Raw genomic sequence first — 20,858 nt, forward strand, 5'->3', positions numbered from 1 at the left:
CTAGTCCACAATAATCCCAATAGTGATGTTTTTATAATCGGAATCCCATTTGTTGCCAAGAACCTAATTCCTTCTGAAAACCTATAATGCGGGCTTATTTCATTGCTCATAACGATAATGACAATTATTAAAATATTCTACAACAATCAGATTCCATCTGCTTAAAGTGTTAAATTGTGGATAATAATAATGAGGAGATTAGCTTGGCTAAGAGCCACGTTAATGCAATCCAATGCAACTCCTTTGCAACTGGACTTGCAAAGACTGTAAACACAATGGGGGAGACTAAGAGGCAGTTCAGCATTAATTCAGAGGTTTATTAATCCATATTCAGCAATGATTCAAGCAGTAACACTCTTACCTAGGCAGGTATCTGGAGCAGACAGGGGGACTCTGATGTTTCTGTAGAAGCCAGTCTGGCACAGTTGGCAGTGCTGTCCCTCGGTGTTGTGCCCACAGTTGTCACACACTCCACCACTATGATTACCTGATGCCAACCACACCTTGAGGTCAAAATGGCAGCTGTTTGCATGGTTGTTGCATGTGCATTCTGTTACATGGGGAAAAATAATAGATAATAATCGCTTCAAGCGAGCAAGACAGAACTAAAACTCATTGGAACAAACTCATTCAGAAATGCCAAATGATTCATTTGTCTGCATTAAAGTTTCTCCTGGATGACTTCCCAACCTAGAAATTGCCAATTTTGGCCAACCGGATTTTATTGGTCTCTATTCTCTACACAAATGATACTTAATTCGGAGATCAGAATGTTTCAATCCCCCTTTGCCATTTCTTTAAAACATGGCTTTAAAAAGTCAGAGCTTGATTGAAAACCCCCAGCACTAGGGCAGCGGTTAGCTGGGTGGGCTATTGTTAGGGTACAGAGAGTGTCCACCTGTCATTAGTGGCCATCACAGACAAAGGCCCGTTAAATTTACCATGATACATTTTACCAAGGCCTCGGAGAGGAAGTGGGTCACACAGCAAATTGGCAGGTGTGGCCTATCCACCAGGGCCTCCGTCCGAGGCCTTTGGGTGGATGAATCCTCATGGGGAGAACAGGCCACAATGGGGCCCTGGTCCAGTGCTAGATTGGAGCAAGGAGCTTCATCCCCGCTCACCAAGGCCATAATCAGATCCTGTGCAAAAAGAAACATTCCTCATGGTCTGGCAAAGTAATATACTGTTGCCCATAGTGTGCATCTGATGGAGTGTGGGCACAGTGAACTGAGGTGGTGGTAGGGAAATGAAGTTGGGGATGGGGAGGGCAACAAGGAGTGGGGAGAGAGTCAGGGTGTGAGAAGAGTGCTAGGGGGTGAGGAATGGGTGAGGGGTATGGCACTAGCCAGAATGGTAGGGTATCGTGTACATGAATCTCCTCTCTTCTCTGGATGTGGGCATCCCCCTGAACCAATAGTGACCCCAACATAGTATTCATCAATTTATTCCACTCATGTCTGGAATCAATCTTGAGACACATCTCTCTCCAGCTGTATGTGCTCAGCCTTTACTTGTTAGAATGATACAGTCACATGGGATAGGAGGAGAAGACCATTCAGCCCATTGTGCCTGCACGGCTATTTTGGAAGAGCACTTCAATTAATCCCATTCCCTTCACTCCCTGTGCTTTTTCTCCATTGCCCTCCAAATTCCTCCTTTCCAAATATTTATCCAATCTTCTTTTGGGTGTAACTGTACAGTTGGCTTCCACCAATCTTTCAGGTTGTCATAACAACTCACCCCGTACTCTTTAACATTCTACTCTGCTACTCCCACTCTCCTCAATCCCGATATAATCTAGAATATCCTGAGGAATATAATTTCAGTCTCTCACTCGCACCCCATAATCCTTAGCATCCCATCCAAAACCATAGTGTCCTCCCCCTAGATTATAATAATACTGTCTGTCTAACCCCTCTCCAGATCACACAGAGCCATAGAAAAGTTTACAGCACGGAAAGTGACCATTTAGCCCATCTGGCTGAATAAACCAATTCATCATTTTTCTTTTGCCAATTACCTTCAGTCTCTATCCTCTAGTTGTTTCCTCTCCTGTAGTGGAATCAGTTTCTCCCCACTTTCTCTCTTAATCTCTTCATGGTTTTGAACTTCTGGGAAAGTTCTCCTCAATCTTCTCTGACTCAGGAAACCAATCCTGGTTTCTCCAGTCTCTCTGCAGCCATCTTCCCAGGGACTGTTCTGGTCAACATGTACCAAACGATCCACATTCATGAAGTCATACAAGTGGACAGCATGGAAACAGGCCCTTCAGCCCAACTTGGCCACGCCGCCCAGTTTTCACAATTAAACTAATCCCATTTCCTTCCATATGGCCCAATATCCCTCCATTACTATCATCCAAGTATCTGTCCAAATGTTTCTTAACTAATGAAATTGTACTGGTTTCCACCATCACCGTTGACAGTCTATTTCAGACATGCACCACCCTCTGTGTAAAAGAAATTGCACATTTAGAATCTCTCCCCTCTCATCTTAAACCTATGCCCTCTACATTTGGACTCCGCTACCTTGGGGAAAAGCTGTTAGCTGTCTAACTTATCCCTGCCATTCATGATTTTATAGACCTCTATAAGGTGACCCCTCAGCTCAGGGAGAAAAGTGCCAACCTATCCATAAAACTCAAACCTTCCAATCCAAGTAGCATCCCAGTAAATAGTTTCTGCACTCTTTCCAGTTTAAATAATATCCTTTCTATAGTAGGGTGACCAGAACTGCATGCAGTACTCCAAATATGGCCTCACCAATGTCTTGTACCACTGCATCAAGCTCTGGCCGATGAAAGCAAGCAAGCCAAAAGTCATCTTGTTACTTACTCCGGCATGGATTCGCAGTTCCCCTCTTGCCATTTGCTGGTCTCCATGGTCGGTCGTTGTACAAAGGCCTGCACCATTCACAGTGCTCCCCCATGGTGTTGTGTTGACAGATACACTTCCCATGGACCTGTCAGAGAAAGGTATGGAGAACCTCAGGAACTGGGGAAGGAGCTGATCACTCAGTGACAGACTGGAAAAAATAGTGAAAAACTTCATTTATATAGCACCTTTCACTCTCTCAGAATGTCGCAAAACACTTTAAGCACCTTTATGAGATGTAGTCACTTACATTACCAAAGGAACACATAGAACATTGAACACTACAGAGCAGTACAGGCCCTTCGGCCCTCGATGTTGCGCCGACCTGTCATACAAATCTGAAGCCCATCTAACCTACACTGTTGCATGTATGTCCATATGCTTGTCCAATGATGACTTAAATGGACTTAAAGTTGGCGAATCTACTACCATTCCAGGCAAAGCATTCCATACCCTTACTACTCTGAGTAAAGAAACTACCTCTGACATCTGTCCTATATCTATCACCCCTCAATTTAAGGCTATGCCCCCTCATGCTCGCCGTCACCATACTTGGAAAAAGGCTCTCCCTGTCCACCCTACTTCCAGCTCCCCCAATTCAGCAATAAAAATTGCACGGAATCTGTTTCATGAGGGATAAGCATTGATTGGAAAGAACGCTCGGCCTCATTGAATACTCATTGGAATGTTGGCTTGGGTAAGATACTCAACTGTTTAAATCTGGGACCTTCATGGATCCAAAGAAACGGTGCAAACACAGGCTAAAATACACTTCCGTGTCCAATCCTAGTCCGCTTGCTCCCCATACCTTTTAACATCTCACTTAGGCTCCCTTTCTCTTCAATCCCAATACAATTTAGAATATCCTGAGGAATAAAATTTCACTCTCTCACTCATACCCCATAATCCTCAGCATCACATCCTAAACAATAGTTTCCTCCTCCTAGATTATAATATACCAATCTATCTAATCCATCTCCAGATAACACAGAAAAATTACAGCACAGGAGGAGGCTACTCTGCCCATCAGGTCTGCACTGGCTGAATAAACTAGCTACTTTTTTTTTTCCTACTTTCCACCCCTGATCTACAACCTTGTAGATTACAGTGCTTCAGCGGCAAACCCAGATTCCTTTTAAGTGACTTGAGGGGTTCCACCTCAATCTGCAACCTAGGCAGGAATTCCAGACACCCACCATTCTCTAGATCAAAAGATTTTTTTGACAGTGTGGAAACAGGCCCTTCGGCCCAACAAGTCCACACCGACCCTCCAAAGAGTAACCCACCCAGACCCATTCCCCTCTGGCTAATGCACCTAACACTATGGGCAATTTAGCATGGCCAATTCACCTTTGGACTGTGGGAGGAAACTAGAGCACCCGGAGGAAACCCACACAGACACGGGGAGAATGTGCAAACTCAACACAGACAGTCGCCCAAGGCTGGAATCGAACCTGCGCCATAGAGCTGCGAGGCCGCAGTGCTAACCACTGAGCTACGGTGCCGCCCCCTAGCAATCCTCCTCGTGTCCCTCTAATTTTTCTACTAATCATTTTAAAACTGCACTCTCCCTCCATCACTGACTGCTCCATGAGGGGAAACAGCTCTTCCCTGTCCATGCTACCCAAGCCCCTCATTGCTTTGTAAACTTCAATTAACTCACCCCTGAGCCTCCCCTGTTCTAAGGGAAACAGCCCTAACCTATACAATCTCTCTCCCCTCAAAGCTGCAATGTTCAAGCTCTGGCAACATTCTTGTAAATTGCCTCTCTAGAGCAGTTCCGTCCCTCCTGTTATGTGGTGACAAGAACTGTACACAAAGCTTTAGCAGTGACCAAACCATTGGCTTACTTAGTTTCAGCATTCCCTCCTGTTCTTGTGCTACATCAACAAAGTATCCCATATGCCTTCTTTATTACCTTACTTACCTCTCTGGTCACAGTCTAGGACCCATGCATTCCAGGGTCTCTCACTTCCTCTACCCATCTCAATATCCTCCTGTATAGCCCTTGCCCTTCCCAAACGCATTAACTCATATTTTTCAGGATTGAATACCATTTGCCATTTTTCTGCCCATTCAACCAAACCATTGATACCATCCTGAAGTTGACTACCACCCTCTTCATTCTCAAGTATCTGGCCAGTTTTTGGATAGTCTGCAAATTCTCCCAATGGTGCTATGGATATTAAGATACCCTTTAATATTCTGCTTTATCAAATAATTAATTCCTTTGCAAAATTTTTTTTTAAGGTTTGACTTCAATGGATGGGCCAATGGGCAGATGGAGTTTAATTCAGATAAATGCGAGGAGCTGCATTTTGGGAAAGCAAATCTTAGCAAGACTTATACATTTAATGGTAAGGTCCTAGGGAGTGTTGCTGAACAAAGAGACCTTGGACTGCAGGTTCATAGCTCCTTGAAAGTTGAGTTGCAAGTAGATAAGATTGTGAAGAAGGCATTTGGTATGCTTTCTTTTATTGGTCAGAGTACTGAGTACAGGAGTTGGGAGGTTACGTTGCGGCTGTACAGGACATTAGTTAGGTCACTGTTGGAATATTGCGTGCAATTTTGGTCTTCTGCCTATCAGAAAGATGTTGTGAAACTTCAAAGGGTTCAGAAAAGATTTACAAGGATGTTGCCAGGGTTGGAGGATTTGAGCTACAGGGAGAGGCTGACAGGCTGGGGCTGTTTTCCCTGAAGCGTCGGAGGCTGAGGGGTGACCTTATAGAGGTTTACAAAATTATGAGGGGCAAGGATAAGATAAAAAGACAAAGTATTTTCCCTGGGTTCGAAGAGTCCAGAACTAGCGGGCATAGGTTTAGGGTGAGAGGGGAAAGATATAAAAGAGACCGAAGGGGCAACTTTTTCACGCAGAGGGTGGTACTTGTATGGAATGAGCTGCCAGAGGAAGTGGTGGAGGCTGGTACAATTGCAACATTTAAGAGGCATTTGGATGGGTATATGAATAGGAAGGGTTTGGAGGGATATGGGCCGGGTGCTGGCAGGTGGGACTAGATTGGGTTGGGGTATCTGGTCGGTGTGGACAGGTTGGACCGAAGTGTGTGTTTCCATGCTGTACATCTCTATGACTCAATTTTGTTACTATCTCTTTATCTATTTTGTTATTATCTCTCATAAACTCTCAGCTATCCCTTACCTTTTTGGCTCCGGTCAATAACCCCAATAAGTGCAATGCCTCAGCTCCAGTAGTATCTTTGCCAGTGTTCATATCTTCCAAAAATGAAGCATGAACTGTACACAACTCTCCTGGCCACCTGAGCAAGGCCCTCATATTATAAAAAAAACTCCCTTCTCCAACTCACTGTGTCTCTAGATTAGGAGCAAATGATTCTGCCTGTTCCTTTATGACCATTAATGAACACATTTCCAATCTATTTTTATTCTTGGCATTTAATGTGTATTACCTTTCCCAACCTTCCTCCAGAAACTATCACTTCATAACTTCCTTCATTTTTTAATTGATTCTCGGGTTAAGAATGTCTCTCAGAAGATCTCATTTATTGTTCATCTCAAATCTAAACCTGCCCCAAATGTAAGAAGTGAGAAAATAAAGTTTACAACAGACTAGATAGGCTGAGACATTTTTCACTGGAGCCTAGGAGGTTGAGAGGTGAGTTTATAAAATAATGAGAGGTAGTGGTAGTCAGCTTTTCCATAGGATGATGAACTTCAAGACTAGGGTGCAGATTTTTAAGGTGAGAGAAGAGAGAATTTTAAAAAGACATAAGAGGCAATCGTTTTACACAGAGGGTGATTCAAGTCTGGAATGAACTTCCCAAAAAAGTGGTGGATGCAAGTATAATTAGAATGTTTAAAAGACATTTGGATAGATACAGGAATAGGAAAGGTTTGGAGGAATATGGGCCAGAAACAGGCAGGTGGGACTAATTTAGTTTGGGATTATGTTCATCATAGACTGGTTGAACCAAAGGGTCTGTTTCCATGCTGAATGACTCTGTGACTACGACTCTTACGAGCTTTTCCCATAGCACAAAGTATAGAAATTGTAAAGTTAACTAAAAGAAGGAACATATGGAAGCAAAGGGAAGGTATGAAAACATATTGGCAGTAAAATTAAGGAAGAGAAAATTCAATGGACACTTGAAGGACACTACTGAAACTTACAGTATTATGGAGGAAGGGGAGGAATTGGCACTAAATCACGATGGTCATTAGGAGAGCTGGTAAAGACATGATGAGATGAATGGCCTCAATACATTACATCCCTAGCTGCCTTCAAGATAGTGGATGACCTGCTATTTGGGGAACAGGCTTTACTGGTGCTTGTATCAACACATCAGCCTAATGATAAACATCATCCATCAGGTTTACTTTTAAAGATCGATTTAATTGTCCAGTGTACAAGGTAGGTTTAAAAAAAACACAAAGATTTTTAAAAATCTAAACATCGCTGGCATCTGTTGTCCATCCTACCTTGAGAAGGTGGTAGGGCATCACCTTGTTTTATTGCGTGTATGAGGTTTGCCAGCTTTAATCTCTCAAGTGCCGCTTCTGGAGTACCGCAAATTGTTTTCTTTAAATATATTTGACAGCAACATAGAAACACATATTCTCTTAGACTCTGGACAGCTTCTGCCTCTTTCCAGGTCACTCCACATGGTCAAGTGACATTGGCATCACTAACACACAACATCAACAGACCTTCCCCTCATGACCTTATATTTTATAAAGAGTCACAGACTTGGACAGAGCTGGTAGTGGAGTGGCATTGTCACTGCACTAGGAATCCAGAGCTCAGAATCTGGTTTGCGAATTGATACAGTGACACCAATAGTTGGGGTTCAATTCCCATTCTAGCTGAGGTCACCATGGAGGCTCTGCCCAAGATGACCCCGAGGTTCAACTCGCAATTAGTTGCCTCTCTCTAATGAGATAGCAGCCTGGGGTGCCTCTGGCATGAGGGTAACTTTCAGTCAGACACCGTGCAGTACATTCTGGGAAAGACAGATTGAATCCTTCTGCGGCAGTTGGTGAGATTTTGATTCAATTGATATATCTGAAATTTAAGATTTTTTGCCAAGTTCTGTAGCTCAGGTTGTGGATGAGGTAATTGGTTAGCTTGCTGACCTGCTGGCTTATCATGCAGATGTTTTGTAACATCATCATCACCCAGCATGGTAACAAAACGTCTGCACAATAACCAACTACCTCATACCCCACAAAACAATTGGTGTAAAAACCCATCTGGTTCACTAAAGTCCTTTAGGGAAAGAAATCTACTATCCTCACCTGGTCTGGCCTATATGTGTCTCCAGACCAACAGCATTGTGGCCAACTCTTCAAGTCCTTCAAACAGCTTAGCAAGTCATTCAGGTGTGTCAAACTGTTCCTATGTCTGATAAAGCTAACAAAACTAGACAGCATCAACCAAGGGACTGGAAATGACAATGGCACACACAGCCATTGATTTTGTTACACCTTAGGTGTTGCTAGGTCAAACCCCAGGAATGCCCAACAGCATTGTATACATCCCTACAACTCATGGACTGCAGCTCACCGCCCTTTCTCCAAGCCAATAAATTTTGGTCCATCTGACAATGTCTGCATCCTACAAATATAAATAGAGCTGATTCTCTTTTCAAAAAAAAAATTGTGCGTGGGGAAGGAGGCACTCCCATAGTTTCTTCAGGTGAGACATTCCAAAATGTTGACGTAGCAGCTGTGAAATATTAACGCATGTTCCTGAGACCTGAACATCTGAACACATTATTCCAATTAGAGAGGTCGCCATTCACAAACCTTTTCTATATGAACACCAAGTCTTCCAGGTTGAAATTTGCCACATTCTGCCTGGTTTCCCTTTTCACTTTATTGAGAAAACAAATTGTGTCAGAAGCTGCAGTTCTGCAACACTCTGTAAGGGTTATTCTGCTCACTATGATAGATTACAGTTGAAAAGCTGCAGTGATTTGATTGATGCATTTTATGTTCAGCTTCTTGGAATCATTGGTAGTTCTGGAGATGAAGTCACTAACTGCCAAATGGGACTTGAGGCAGTTGGAAAATGTAGAGATTTAATTCATACTTTTTTCCATTGGATGTCCAACATTTGTTGCCCAGCCCAATTGCCCTTGAACCGAGTAGCATTTCAGAGGGCAGTTAAGAGTCACTCACATTGCAGTGAGTCTGCAGTCACATGTAGGTAAGGATGACAGTTTCTATCTCTAAAGAACATGTGGGAACTAGGTGGCTTTCCATGTCAATTAATGATGGTTCTCAGGGTCACCTTCATGGAGATGACTTTTCAATTCCAGATTTATCAATTAAATTTAAATTCCACTAGCTGCCGGGCTGGCATTTGAAGCTGTATTCCCACAGCATTAGTGTGGGCCTCTGGATTTTCAGTCTCTTGCTTGGGATGGGAAGTAGTTCCAATCGGAAAGCTGTTGAATTGATGATGGAGGAGGTTCATGTAGTATAACTTGTTTTCGGAGCTGGAGGGCAGAGCAGAGCTGTACGTATATAACTAACTGACTGCGGGGATTCACAGCCTTGTTTTCAAGGGCGGAGGGTGGAGCAGAGCTGTACGTATATAACTAACTGACCGCAGGGAGCAAAGCGAGTAACTGAGACCAAACTGGAAAAAGTAACGTCACAGGAATGCTGTGACCTGATTGGCTGATAGGAAATCTGTCTGAGATTTGAAAAAAATACACTCTAAAACAAACTAACTAATAAATTAATTAACTAAGTAGATAATACTGGGCACTTCAGTCCCATGCTCCTGATCTTTGGCCACCCGGTGCGGAGGGTGGAGTGTAGGTCAGAGACCTCCTCGTGGGTCTGTTCCTGGGTCTTGCCAAACAGGCTATAAACAGATCCAGGCAGCGGGCTATGGAGGGGGTCGCTATGGCCGATTGCCTGCCCCTCCTCCGCGGCTATGTCAGAGCCCGGATGTCCCTGGAGAAGGAGCCTGTGGTGTCCACCAACACCCTTGAGATCTTCAGGGAAAGGTGGGCACTGCAGGGAGTGGAGTATTATTTCCCTGTCCAACTCTATTTTGATTTAAACCCTGCCCTCTCCTTCACTGTTTGATCACGCAGCATTGCCCTCTGAGAAGGACACTGCTTGTCACTGGCCACCCTGGTGTTTCTTCTCTTCCTGGTGGTGGAAACTGAATAAAGATTTGTACACCTGTTGTCTTTTACTGTGGCTCACACCTACACACATGACATGGGTGCTGAAGAAAATATAAGCTCTACTGCAGTTAGGCAGTTGTGTGGGGTTAAAGGGAAAAAAGAAAAGAAAATATTCAAATTTAGAATCTCCTTAGTTCAGGGGGGAAAGAAATAGAGAATGCTGGGCAGGTGTTGTGCTGTAACTGCAGGAGGTAGATGCTAGCTAATCCCATTGTGAACTGCAGTTACCACATCTGCAGCAAGTGTTGGTTGCTCGAGGAACTCTGGCTCAGAGTTCAGGAGAGGGAAACTGAGCTTCAAACATTGCGGCACATCCGGGAGGGGGAAAAGGACCTGGATGTTTTGTTTCAGGAGGCAGTCACACCTGGTACATTAAGTATCACAAATTCAGACAGTGGCCAGGGACAGCAGAGTGTGATTGCAAGTGAGTCCGGTAGAGGGATCCAGGCAGAACAGCTCTTGACCTTGCCCAACAGGTACGAGGTCCTTGCTCCCTGTTTGGATGAGGAACAGAGCCGCAGGGAGGATGAGCCAGCTGACCACGACACTATGGTACAGGAGGCCTTCAGGGGAGGGGGGAGGGAGTGGAATCAAAACATCAAGTGGTAGTTGTTGGAGATTCTATAATTAGAGGGATAGATAGTATCCCTTGTAAGCAGGATAAAGAGTCCCACATGGTGTGTTGTCTGCTCAGTGCCAGAATGCAGGACATCTCTGACCAGCTTGAAAGGATATTGGAGAAGGAGGGGGAGGGTCCAGTTGTTGTGGTCCACGCTGGGGCAAGCAACATAGACAAGGAAGGAGGACCTGTTTGGGGATTAACAACCATTAGGAACGAAGTTAAGGAATGGGTCCTCAAGGGTTTTAATCTCTGGATTACTACCCAAGCCACATGAAAATTGGCTTAGGGATAAGAAAATTAGGCAAGTAAACATGTGATGAAAGGAGTGGTGTGGGAAAGAGGGGTTCCATTTCATGGGGCATTGGCATCAGTTTTGGAACAGGAGGGATCTGTGTCGATGGGACACTCTCCACCTGAACCAATTTGGAAACAGTGTTCTAGCGAAAAGGATAAATAGGGTGGTCATTAGGATTTTAAACTAGTGAATTGGGGAAAGGAAGGGGAAAACGACAGGAAGTATGATGGTAAATAGAAAGGAAAGCAGCAGGTTAGCAGATGTGCAGGGGTAATTCAGGATAATTCAGGAGATATTATTATTGGAGATGTTAGAATCCATAAAGAGGGTATAAAAACTAGCGTAAAGGCACTTTACCTGAATGCTCGTAGCATTCAAAACAAGGTAAATGCGTTAACGGCACAAATCATCACGAATGAGTATGATTTAGTAGCCATTACAGAGGTATGGTTGCAGGATGGTCACAACTAGGAGTTAAATATCCAGGGGTATCAGACTATTTGGAAGGACAGACAGCAAGGTGAGGGAGGTGGTGTAGCTCTGATATTTAAGGATGACATTAGGGCGGTGGTGAGAGATGATATAGGTCCAATGGAGAAGGTTGAATCCATTTGGGTGGGAATTGGAGATTCTAAGAAGAAAAACTTACTGATAGTGTCATCTACAGGCCACCAAATAATATCATGTTGGGGCAGGCAATAAGCAAAGAAATAACTAATGCCTGTAGAAATGGTACAGCAATTACCATGGGGAATTTTAATCTACATGTCAATTGGTTGAACCAGGTTGGTCAGGGTAGCCTTGAGGAAGAATTTGTTGAGTGTATCCGTGATAATTTTCTTGAACATTATGTAATGGAACCGACGAGGAAAGAAGCTATCCTAGATCTGGTCCTGTGTAATGAGACAGGATAATAAAATGATTTCATTGTTAGGGATCCTCTTGAAAGGAGCAATCACAGTATGAATTTAGAATTCAGCGAAACTACATACCAGTGAAAAGGAAGAACAGTAGGAAGAGGGATTATCTGCCATTGGTGTCTCAGGAAATAAGGAAGGCTATCACATTGAAAAAGAAGGCACACAAAGACCAATGGGAAACTAGAAGATTGGAATAACTTTAAAGGTCAACAGAAAGCCACAAAAAAGCCAAACAGAAAAGAGAGATTAAGAGAGTAAACTAGCTCAGAATATAAAGACGGATAGCAAAAATTTCTATAAATGAAAAAGAGTGGCTAAGGTAAACATTGGTCCTCTACAGTATATGAAGGGGGATTTAGTAATGGAAATATGAGGAAATAGCAGAGATATTGAACAGGTATTTTGTGTTGGTCTTCCCAGAGGAGACACGAATAACATGTCAATAATCGACAAGGAGACTAAAGTAGATGAGGACCTGGAAACAATCATTATCACGAAAGAGAGTTAGCTAATGGAGCTAAAGGTAGACAAATCTCCTGACCCTGATGGAATGCGTCCCAAGGTACTAAAAGAGTTGGCAGGAGAAATAGCAAATGCACTTGTGGTAATTTCCCAAAGTTCGCTCGACTCTGAGACAGTTCCAGCAGATTGGAAAACAGCAAATGTGGCGCCGCTCCTTAAGTAGGGAGGTAGACAAAAGATGGGGAATTATAGTCCAGTTATCTTAACTTCTGTAGTGGGAAAATGCTTGAATCTATTATCTAAGAAGAAATAGCAAGACATCGAGATAGAAATTGCCCCATTAGGCAGAGGCAGCATGGGGGGGGTTCATGAAAGGTTTAACTAATCTACTGGAATTCTATGAAGACATTAGGAGCACAGCAGACATTGGGGACCTATTGATATGGTGTATCTAGATCTCCACAGGCATTCATCAAGGGGTGTCACGCAAAAGGCTGCTGCTGCATGACACTATGGGTAAGGTATTGAATGGAGGATTAGTTAACTAACAGAAAGCAAAGAGTGGGGATAGATGCGTGCTATTCTGGTTGGCAATCAATGACTAGTGGTGTGCCTTAGGGATCAGTGTTGGGACCACAATTATTCACAATTTACAGAGATGATTTGGAGTTGGGGACCACACGTTGTGTGTCAAAGTTTGTAGATGACACTAAGATGAGTGGCCAAGCAAAGTGTGCAGAGGACTGTGAAAGTTTGCAAAGGGACATAGATAGTTTAAGTGAGTGGGCAAAGGTCTGGCAGATGGAGTACAATGTTAATAAATGTGAAGTCATCCATTTTGGTAGGAATAACAGGAAAAAGGATGATTACTTGAATGATAAGAAATTGCAGCATGCTGCTGTGCAGAGGGACCTGGGTGTCCTTGTGCATGAATCACAGAAGGTTGGTCTGCAGGTACAACAGGTAATTAAGAAAGCAAATGGAGTTTTGTCCTTCATTGCTGGGGTTTAAAAGCAGGGAGGTTATGTTGCAACTGTACAGGGTACTGGTGAGGCTACACCTGGCGTACTGTGTGCAGCTTTGGTCTCCTTACTTGAGAAAGGATGTGTTGGCACTAGAGAGGGTGTAGAGGAGGTTTACTAGGTTGATTCCGGAATTGAGAGGGTCGGCTTATGAGGAGAGACTGAGTAGACTGGGATTATATTCAATGGAATTTAGAAGAATGAAGGGGGAGTCTTATAGAAACATATAAAATTCTGAAAGAAATAGATAAAATAGAAATAGATAGGATGTTTCCACTGGTAGGTGAGACTAGAACAAGGGGGCATAACCTCAAAATTAGGGGAAGCAGATTTAGGACTGAATTTAGAAGGAACTACTTCACCTGGAGGGTTGTGAATCTGTGGAATTCCCTGCCCAGTGAAGCAGTTGAGGTTTCCTCATTGAATGTTCTTAAAACTAAGAAAGGTAATTTTTTCAACAATAAAAGAATTAAGAGTTATGGTGAGAGGGCAGGTAAGTGGAGTGGAGGCCATGAAAAAATCAGCCATGATCTTATTGAATGGTGGAGTGGGCTCAAGGAGCCAGATGGCCTACTGCTGCTCCTGGCTCTTCTGTTTTTATATAAGCAATCGGTGTAATGGTGATAGCTACGAGGAGCCCTACTAGCTGTTTGTCACAGATGCTGTACATAGCATTGGAAGGTGGCATGACTATGAAGGCCCAGCTCTTGAATAGTAGCCCTCTGAGTAGTATCTGCGGGTGATCCGCACCAGCAGGCAGTTTTACCATCTCCTTGTGTTTTGCAGAGTCAGAGTGGTTGGCTCCTTCAGTAACCTGGAGTTGATATGTACCTGTCAGACTGTACTTCCATGTTCACACTCCCATCAGTATAACTGCGGTTCCCATCTACTGTCTGTGATATCAAAGATTGAAGATTCAGATGAAGGGGCATGGAGTCATTTGTTGCCATTTTGATTGAGCCCTCGTTTTAATCCTTTTCTGTCAGGAGGTTTACAATCACTCAATATTCTACCTAAAACTTCATTCCTGTTGACAGTACTCAATCACAATCGTCTGTACATTAAATGAGGAACAAAAGAATTATCCTTGTCTTCTGCTCTTAGACCACAACTGATGTTACTAGCAACTGATGGTTATGGGTTGAGGGGGTTGGTGGCGAGTGCAGTCTAGAGGGTCCTCCTCTCTGACAGTCTTAGTTTATGACCTTCCACAAATACCTTTTACCTGCACAGTACATAGCAGGATGCAACCAAGTGGAAAGGGTCAATTCACAAATCCTTTTGCCCGTGGTGTGGGCAGGATATCACAAACCTTCTAAAACCTGTAATTGCCACTGTTTTCATGCTTCCCCTTTCTTCAGATTAAAAACCCTTTGATTTTTGACTTGTTAGCTACTGGTGGTAAAGAGTTAATCTCACCAACACAGTGTTATTATTATCTTCCCCGCACTTTGTAAAATATAATTGAGTTTATTCTAAACAGCTCCCAGCCTCTTTAAAGCAAAAGCTAAATAACAAACCTTGTTACAAACATAAAATCTGATCCCTTACATGTCAAGAGAAGTGAGGTTAATCCTATAAGCCGATTAAGGATCTTAAACTTTACAGGAAGAGTGTAGCCATTTAACTCAAAATGTTATTCGAGGGAATAATACATGCTTCCTGCTGTCTCCCAGCTTTCCCTTCTTGCCATGGATTACTCATTCCACAATTACTCAGTCAATATGGAACACTGTTTTATAGTCAGACCATTCCTACAGAGGCCAGCTGCTGTCCAGAGTGAGCAGGAGCCTTCTCTCCAGTGCCTTATTTATCTATCAGCCCATATCACTTATGGCTACATTGCTAGTATGGGATCTTGCTGTGTGCAAACTGGCTGTCACATCTCCTCCAGTAAAAGCACCCCATTGGCTGGAAGGCAGAATATCCTGAATTACCTCACAGCCAACAAAGCACCAGTCACAATGTTTACAATAATGGCCAAGGTCAGGATGGATTTATTTACTAGCTCTTGCTGCCAGAGTGGGACAATGAATGATGATGCCGGTGGCTGCCTTAGAAAGGCGAGCTCCATATTTAGTAAATGTAAGCGGAGGTGTTGGACAACATTCAGGCTGGCCCTGATAGGGGCAGGAAATGTCTACGTCACAGAGAATGACCATACCCAACATCAACATACTCTTTCTGGGCAGTAGGTAGAAAAGGATTCCTGGGCTGATTATTGGCTTCTTGAACCTCATCATGAACAATCATCCATCATCAACAAGTCCTCAGGTAGGCCTTGAACCTGAATCTAACCACTGTCACTTATTTCAATCATGTTACCATCACTGAATCCACGTCTATCAACATCTTGGGGTTACCAATGACCACAAACGGAACTGGATTCACCATTTAAACACAGTGGCTACAAGAGCAGATCAGAGGTCAGGGATACTGCAGACAGTAACTCACCTCCTGACTCCTGATTGCACTTTGTGCTTGTTTTTTTGAGAGACAGGAGGTATCAAATGATCTATTTTCCTTGTCTTTTCAGCATTACCCTGTTTGTGGAAAAGCAGATCTAGCAGTTGTTCTGTCCAATACTTTGGAGTCTCCTTACACAGCAGAGCACCTGTTCCATGAGCCCTTCATGGACCCACCCACACCTGCCAACCATACAGACAGAGAGGGGCCTCTTTGCTATTGTCATGGAACCTGCAGGAGCCGCCACTAATGTGAGGGATGGCACTGAGCAGTGTGGCCCAAGCAGTTGTATTGGGATCAGCCGCAACAGGTGATGATGGATGGTGACAGACAGCAACGAGCAGGACAGCTTGAGCAGTTGTGTTGGGAGCTCCACAGCAGTTGGAGATAGTGAGGAAGGATTCTGAGCAGGGCAGCTGGAGCAAGTGAATAGAACGTCTCTGGAGGAAAGACTGTCTTTGGGGGAAGTAGATCTTACGGGGAGAAGGATCAACAGACAAGAAAAATTCTCAACCAGGGAATTCCATGTAATTGCGGTGTCTGTCTTGTTTAACCTCAATTTCCCTTCATGTTTGTAATGCCCTTATGTTAGTGGAACAAAGAGTACCTGCTTTATGATCTTGAGCCATCTGTGTTTTCAAAACTCATGTTAAACTATCCAGTGTAGAGCTGACTGCAGAGATCTCATACTGTCCCCGTTAGGAAGGAGGAAACATACTGACCCATTTCCTCTTGACCGAGCCAGGATCCAGTCATGGAGGAGGGGTCTGAGGTGACAGGGGAGTCTTTCTACTATCCGTTAGTGAGTGGTAGTGACTGAGGGTGGGTGTCAGATGGAATTTCAGAAAAGAAGTATTCGACAAGTAACCAAAAACTCTGATTGAAATGCAAGACTTGAAATGATTAACTTCTGCAAGTGCAGGTTTTTAACTGGAAGCTTTTGGGAAATAATGAGCAGTGAAGACTTTTCTCAGTACAGGTAGTTCGTTATATGTACATACAGATGTCAATGTTGGAGAGAGAGTGATTACTGCTCTAATAGAACATAGAACATAGAAAAATACAGCGCAGTACAGGCCCTTCGGCCCTCGATGTTGCGCCGACCGAAGCCTACCTAACCTACACTAGCCCAATAACCTCCATATGCTTATCCAATGCCCGCTTGAATGACCATAAAGAGGGAGAGTCCACCACTGATACTGGCAGGGAATTCCATGAACTCACAACCCGCTGAGTAAAGAATCTACCCCTAACATCTGTCCTATACCTACCACCCCTTAATTTAAAGCTGTGTCCCTTAGTAACAGCTGACTCCATACGCAGAAAAAGGTTCTCTCTGTCAACCCTATCTAAAACCCCTAATCATCTTGTACACCTCTATCAAATCTCCCCTAAACCTTCTTTTCTCCAATGAGAAAAGTCCCAAGTGCCTCAGCCTTTCCTCATACGATCTTCCTACCATGGCAGGCAACATCCTGGTAAACCTCCTCTGCACCTGTTCCAATGCCTCCACATCCTTCCTATAGTATGGCGACCAAAACTGTACACAATACTCCAGATAAGGCCGCACCAGAGTCTTATACAACTGCAACATGACCTCAGGACTCCGGAACTCAATTCCTCTACCAATAAAGCCCAGTACGCCATATGCCTTCTTCACAGCACTACTTATCTGGGTGGCAACTTTCAGAGATCTGTGTACATGGACACCAAGATCCCTCTGCTCATCCACACTATCAAGTAGCCTACCATTAGCCCAGTAATCCATCTTCTTGTTACTCCTACCAAAGTGAATGACTTCACACTTAGCTACATTGAACTCCATTTGCCACCTTTCTACCCAGCTCTGCAACTTATCTATATCCCGCTGTAACCTGCCACATCCTTCTTTGCTGTCCACCACTCCACCCGACTTTCATATCATCCACAAACTTGCTCACCCAGCCTTCAAGCCCCTCCTCCAGGTCATTTATAAAAATGACAAACAGCAATGGTCCCAAAACAGATCCTTGTGGAACACCGCTAGTAACTGCACTCCAAGATGAACCTTTACCATCAACTACTACCCTCTGTCTCCTTCCAGCCAGCCAATTCCTAATCCAAACCTGTAATGCACCCTCAATGCCATACCTCCGTAATTTTTGCAGTAGCTTACCATGGGGTACCTTATCGAATGTCTTGCTAAAATCCATATACACCACATCTACCGCTTTACCCTCGTCCACTTCTCAAAGAACTCAATAAGGTTTGTGAGGCACGACCTGCCCTTCACAAAACCATGCTGACTATCCTTGATCACATTATTCCTATCCAGATGTTCATAAATCCTATCCTTTACAATTCTCTCTAAGACTTTGCCCACAACAGAAGTGAGACTCACTGGCCTATAGTTACTAGGGCTGTCCCTACTCCCCTTCTTGAACAAGGGGACCACATTCGCTATCCTCCAGTCTTCTGGCACTATTCCTGTAGACAACGGCGACATAAAAATCAAGGCCAATGGCTCCGCTATCTCCTCCCTAGCTTCCCAGAGGATCCTAGGATAAATGCCATCAGGCCCAGGGGACTTATCTATTTTCACCCTTTCCAGTATTCCCCGGACCTCTTCCCTACATACCTCAAAGCCATCCATTCTAATCACTTGTGACTCAATATTCACATCAGCAACAATGTCCTGTTCCTGAGTGAATACTGACAAAAAGTATTGATTTAGTGTCTCTCCAATCTCCTCTGCCTCCACGCACAACTTCCCACTACTATCCTTGACTGGACCGATACCTACCCTAGTCATCCTTTTCTTCCTGACATACCTATAGAAAGCCTTTGGGTTTTCCCTAATCCTACCAACCAAGGACTTTTCATGTCCCCTTCTCGCTGCTCTTAGCTCTCTCTTCAGATCCTTCCTGGCTACCTTATAACTCTCAATCGCCCCAACTGAACCTTCACGCCTCATCTTTACATAGGCCGCCCTCTTCCCTTTCACAAGGGATTCCAATTCCTTATTAAACCACAGCTCCCTCACAAGACCCTTTCCTCCCTGCCTGACTGGTACATACTTATCAAGGACACCCAATAGCTGCTCCTTGAACAAGCTCCACATATCATTTGTGTCCTTCCCTTGAAGCCTATTTTTCCAATCCATGCATCCTAAGTCATGCCTCACCGCATCATAATTTCCCTGCCCCCAGCTATAACTCCTGCCCTGCAGTGCATACTTATCCCTCTCCATCACTAGAGTAAAAGTCACCGAGTTGTGGTCACTGTCCCCGAAGTGCTCACCTACCTCCAAGTCTAACACCTGGCCTGGTTCATTACCTATAACCAAATCCAGTATGGCCTCACGTCTTGTTGGCCTGTCTACATATTGTGTCAGGAAACCCTCCTGCACACATTGGACAAACACCGACCCATCTAACGAACCAGAGCTATAGCTTTCCCAGTCAATATCTGGGAAGTTAAAGACCCCATAACAACCACCCTACTACTTTCACTCTTCTCCTGAATCATCCTTGCAATACTTTCCTCTACATCTCTCGGCCTATTAGGAGGCCTGTAGAAAACTCCTAACAGGGTGACCTCACCTTTCCTATTTCTAACCTCAGCCCAAACTACCTCAGATGGCAAGTCTTCCTCCATCGTCCTTTCCACCACTGTAATACTATCCTTGGCAAGCAATGCCACACCTCCCCCTCTTTTACCCCCACCAATGACCCTACTAAAACATTTAAACCCTGGAACCTGCAATAGCCATTCCTGTCCCTGTTCTACCCACGTCTCTGTAATGGCCACAACATCGAAGTCCCACGTACCAACCCACGCTGCAAGTTCACCTACCTTATTTCTTATACTTCTGGCATTGAACTATACACACTTCAAGCCACCTTCCCGTTTACCGGCACCCTCCTTTGAGATCGATGCCTTGTTCCTAACCTCCCTACACTCAAGGTCCTGTACCCTAAAGCTACAGTCCAGGTTCCCATGCCCCTGCAGAGTTAGTTTAAACCCTCCCAAAGAGCACTAGCAAACCTCCCCCCAAGGATACTGGTGCCCCTCAGGTTCAGGTGGAGACCATCCTGTTTATAGAGGTCCCACCTTCCCCAGAAAGAACCCCAGTTGTCCAGAAACCGGAATCCCTCCCTCCTGTACCATCCCTGTAGCCACGCATTTAACTCTTCTCTCTCCCTATTCCTCGACTCTCTATCACGTGGCACGGGTAACAAACCAGAGACAACGACTCTTTTCGTTCTAGCTCTGAGCTTCCAACCTAGCTCCCTGAAAGCCTGTCTAACATCCTCACCCCTCTTCCTACCTATGTCGTTGGCGCCAATGTGGACCACGACCTGGGGCTGCTCCCCCTCCCCCTTAAGGACCCGGAAAACACGATCAGAGACATCACGTACCCTTGCACCTGGGAGGCAACATACCAAACATGAGTCTCTGTCGCCCCCGCAAAACCGCCTATCTGTGCCCCTCACTTTGAGTCCCCAATAACTATCGCTCTACCTTTCTCCACCCATCCCTTCTGAGCAACGGGGACAGGCTCCGTGCCAGAGGCCTGAACCTCGCTGCTTACCCCTGGTAAGTCATCCTCCCCACAAGTATCCAAAACGGTATACTTGTTATTGAGGGGAACGACCGCAGGGGGTCCCTGCACTGGCTGCTTCCTCCCAGTCCCCCTCACTGTCACCCATCTGTCTATAACTTTCGGAGTAACTACTTCCCTAAAGCTCTGATCTATGACCACCTCTGCCTCCCGAATGATCAGTAGTTTATCCAACTCCAGCTCCAGTTCCCTAACATGGTCTTGGAGGAGCTGGAGATGGGTGCACTTCCCGCAAGTGTAATCAGCAGGGACGCTAATGGCTTCCCTCACCTCAAACATCTTGCAAAAGGAACATTGCACTGCCTTCGCTGCCATCCCTCTAAAAGGTAAACTTTAAAAAGAAAACTGGATCGTGCAATCTCAGTGCTGAGGGAGGAGTGCATTGCAATATATGTCAGCCTTTGGGGGAGT

At 44.5% G+C, this 20,858-nt stretch overlaps 1 protein-coding gene across 1 annotated transcript in view; it reads right to left on the reverse strand.

Annotated features, from left to right (window-relative positions):
• The window catches only part of ntn4 (netrin 4), a 53,211-nt gene that overhangs the window by 12,141 nt on the left and 20,212 nt on the right, over positions 1-20,858 (reverse strand). Inside the window, exons 4-5 of the mRNA XM_072562388.1 lie at positions 2,838-2,964; positions 362-550 (exon numbers count right to left, since the gene is read on the reverse strand). Of these exons, the coding sequence (XP_072418489.1) occupies positions 362-550; positions 2,838-2,964 (316 nt within the window). The remainder of the gene's footprint in view (positions 1-361; positions 551-2,837; positions 2,965-20,858) is intronic.

Source organism: Chiloscyllium punctatum, chromosome 44, assembly GCF_047496795.1.
Source record: "Chiloscyllium punctatum isolate Juve2018m chromosome 44, sChiPun1.3, whole genome shotgun sequence".
NCBI lineage: Eukaryota > Metazoa > Chordata > Chondrichthyes > Orectolobiformes > Hemiscylliidae > Chiloscyllium > Chiloscyllium punctatum.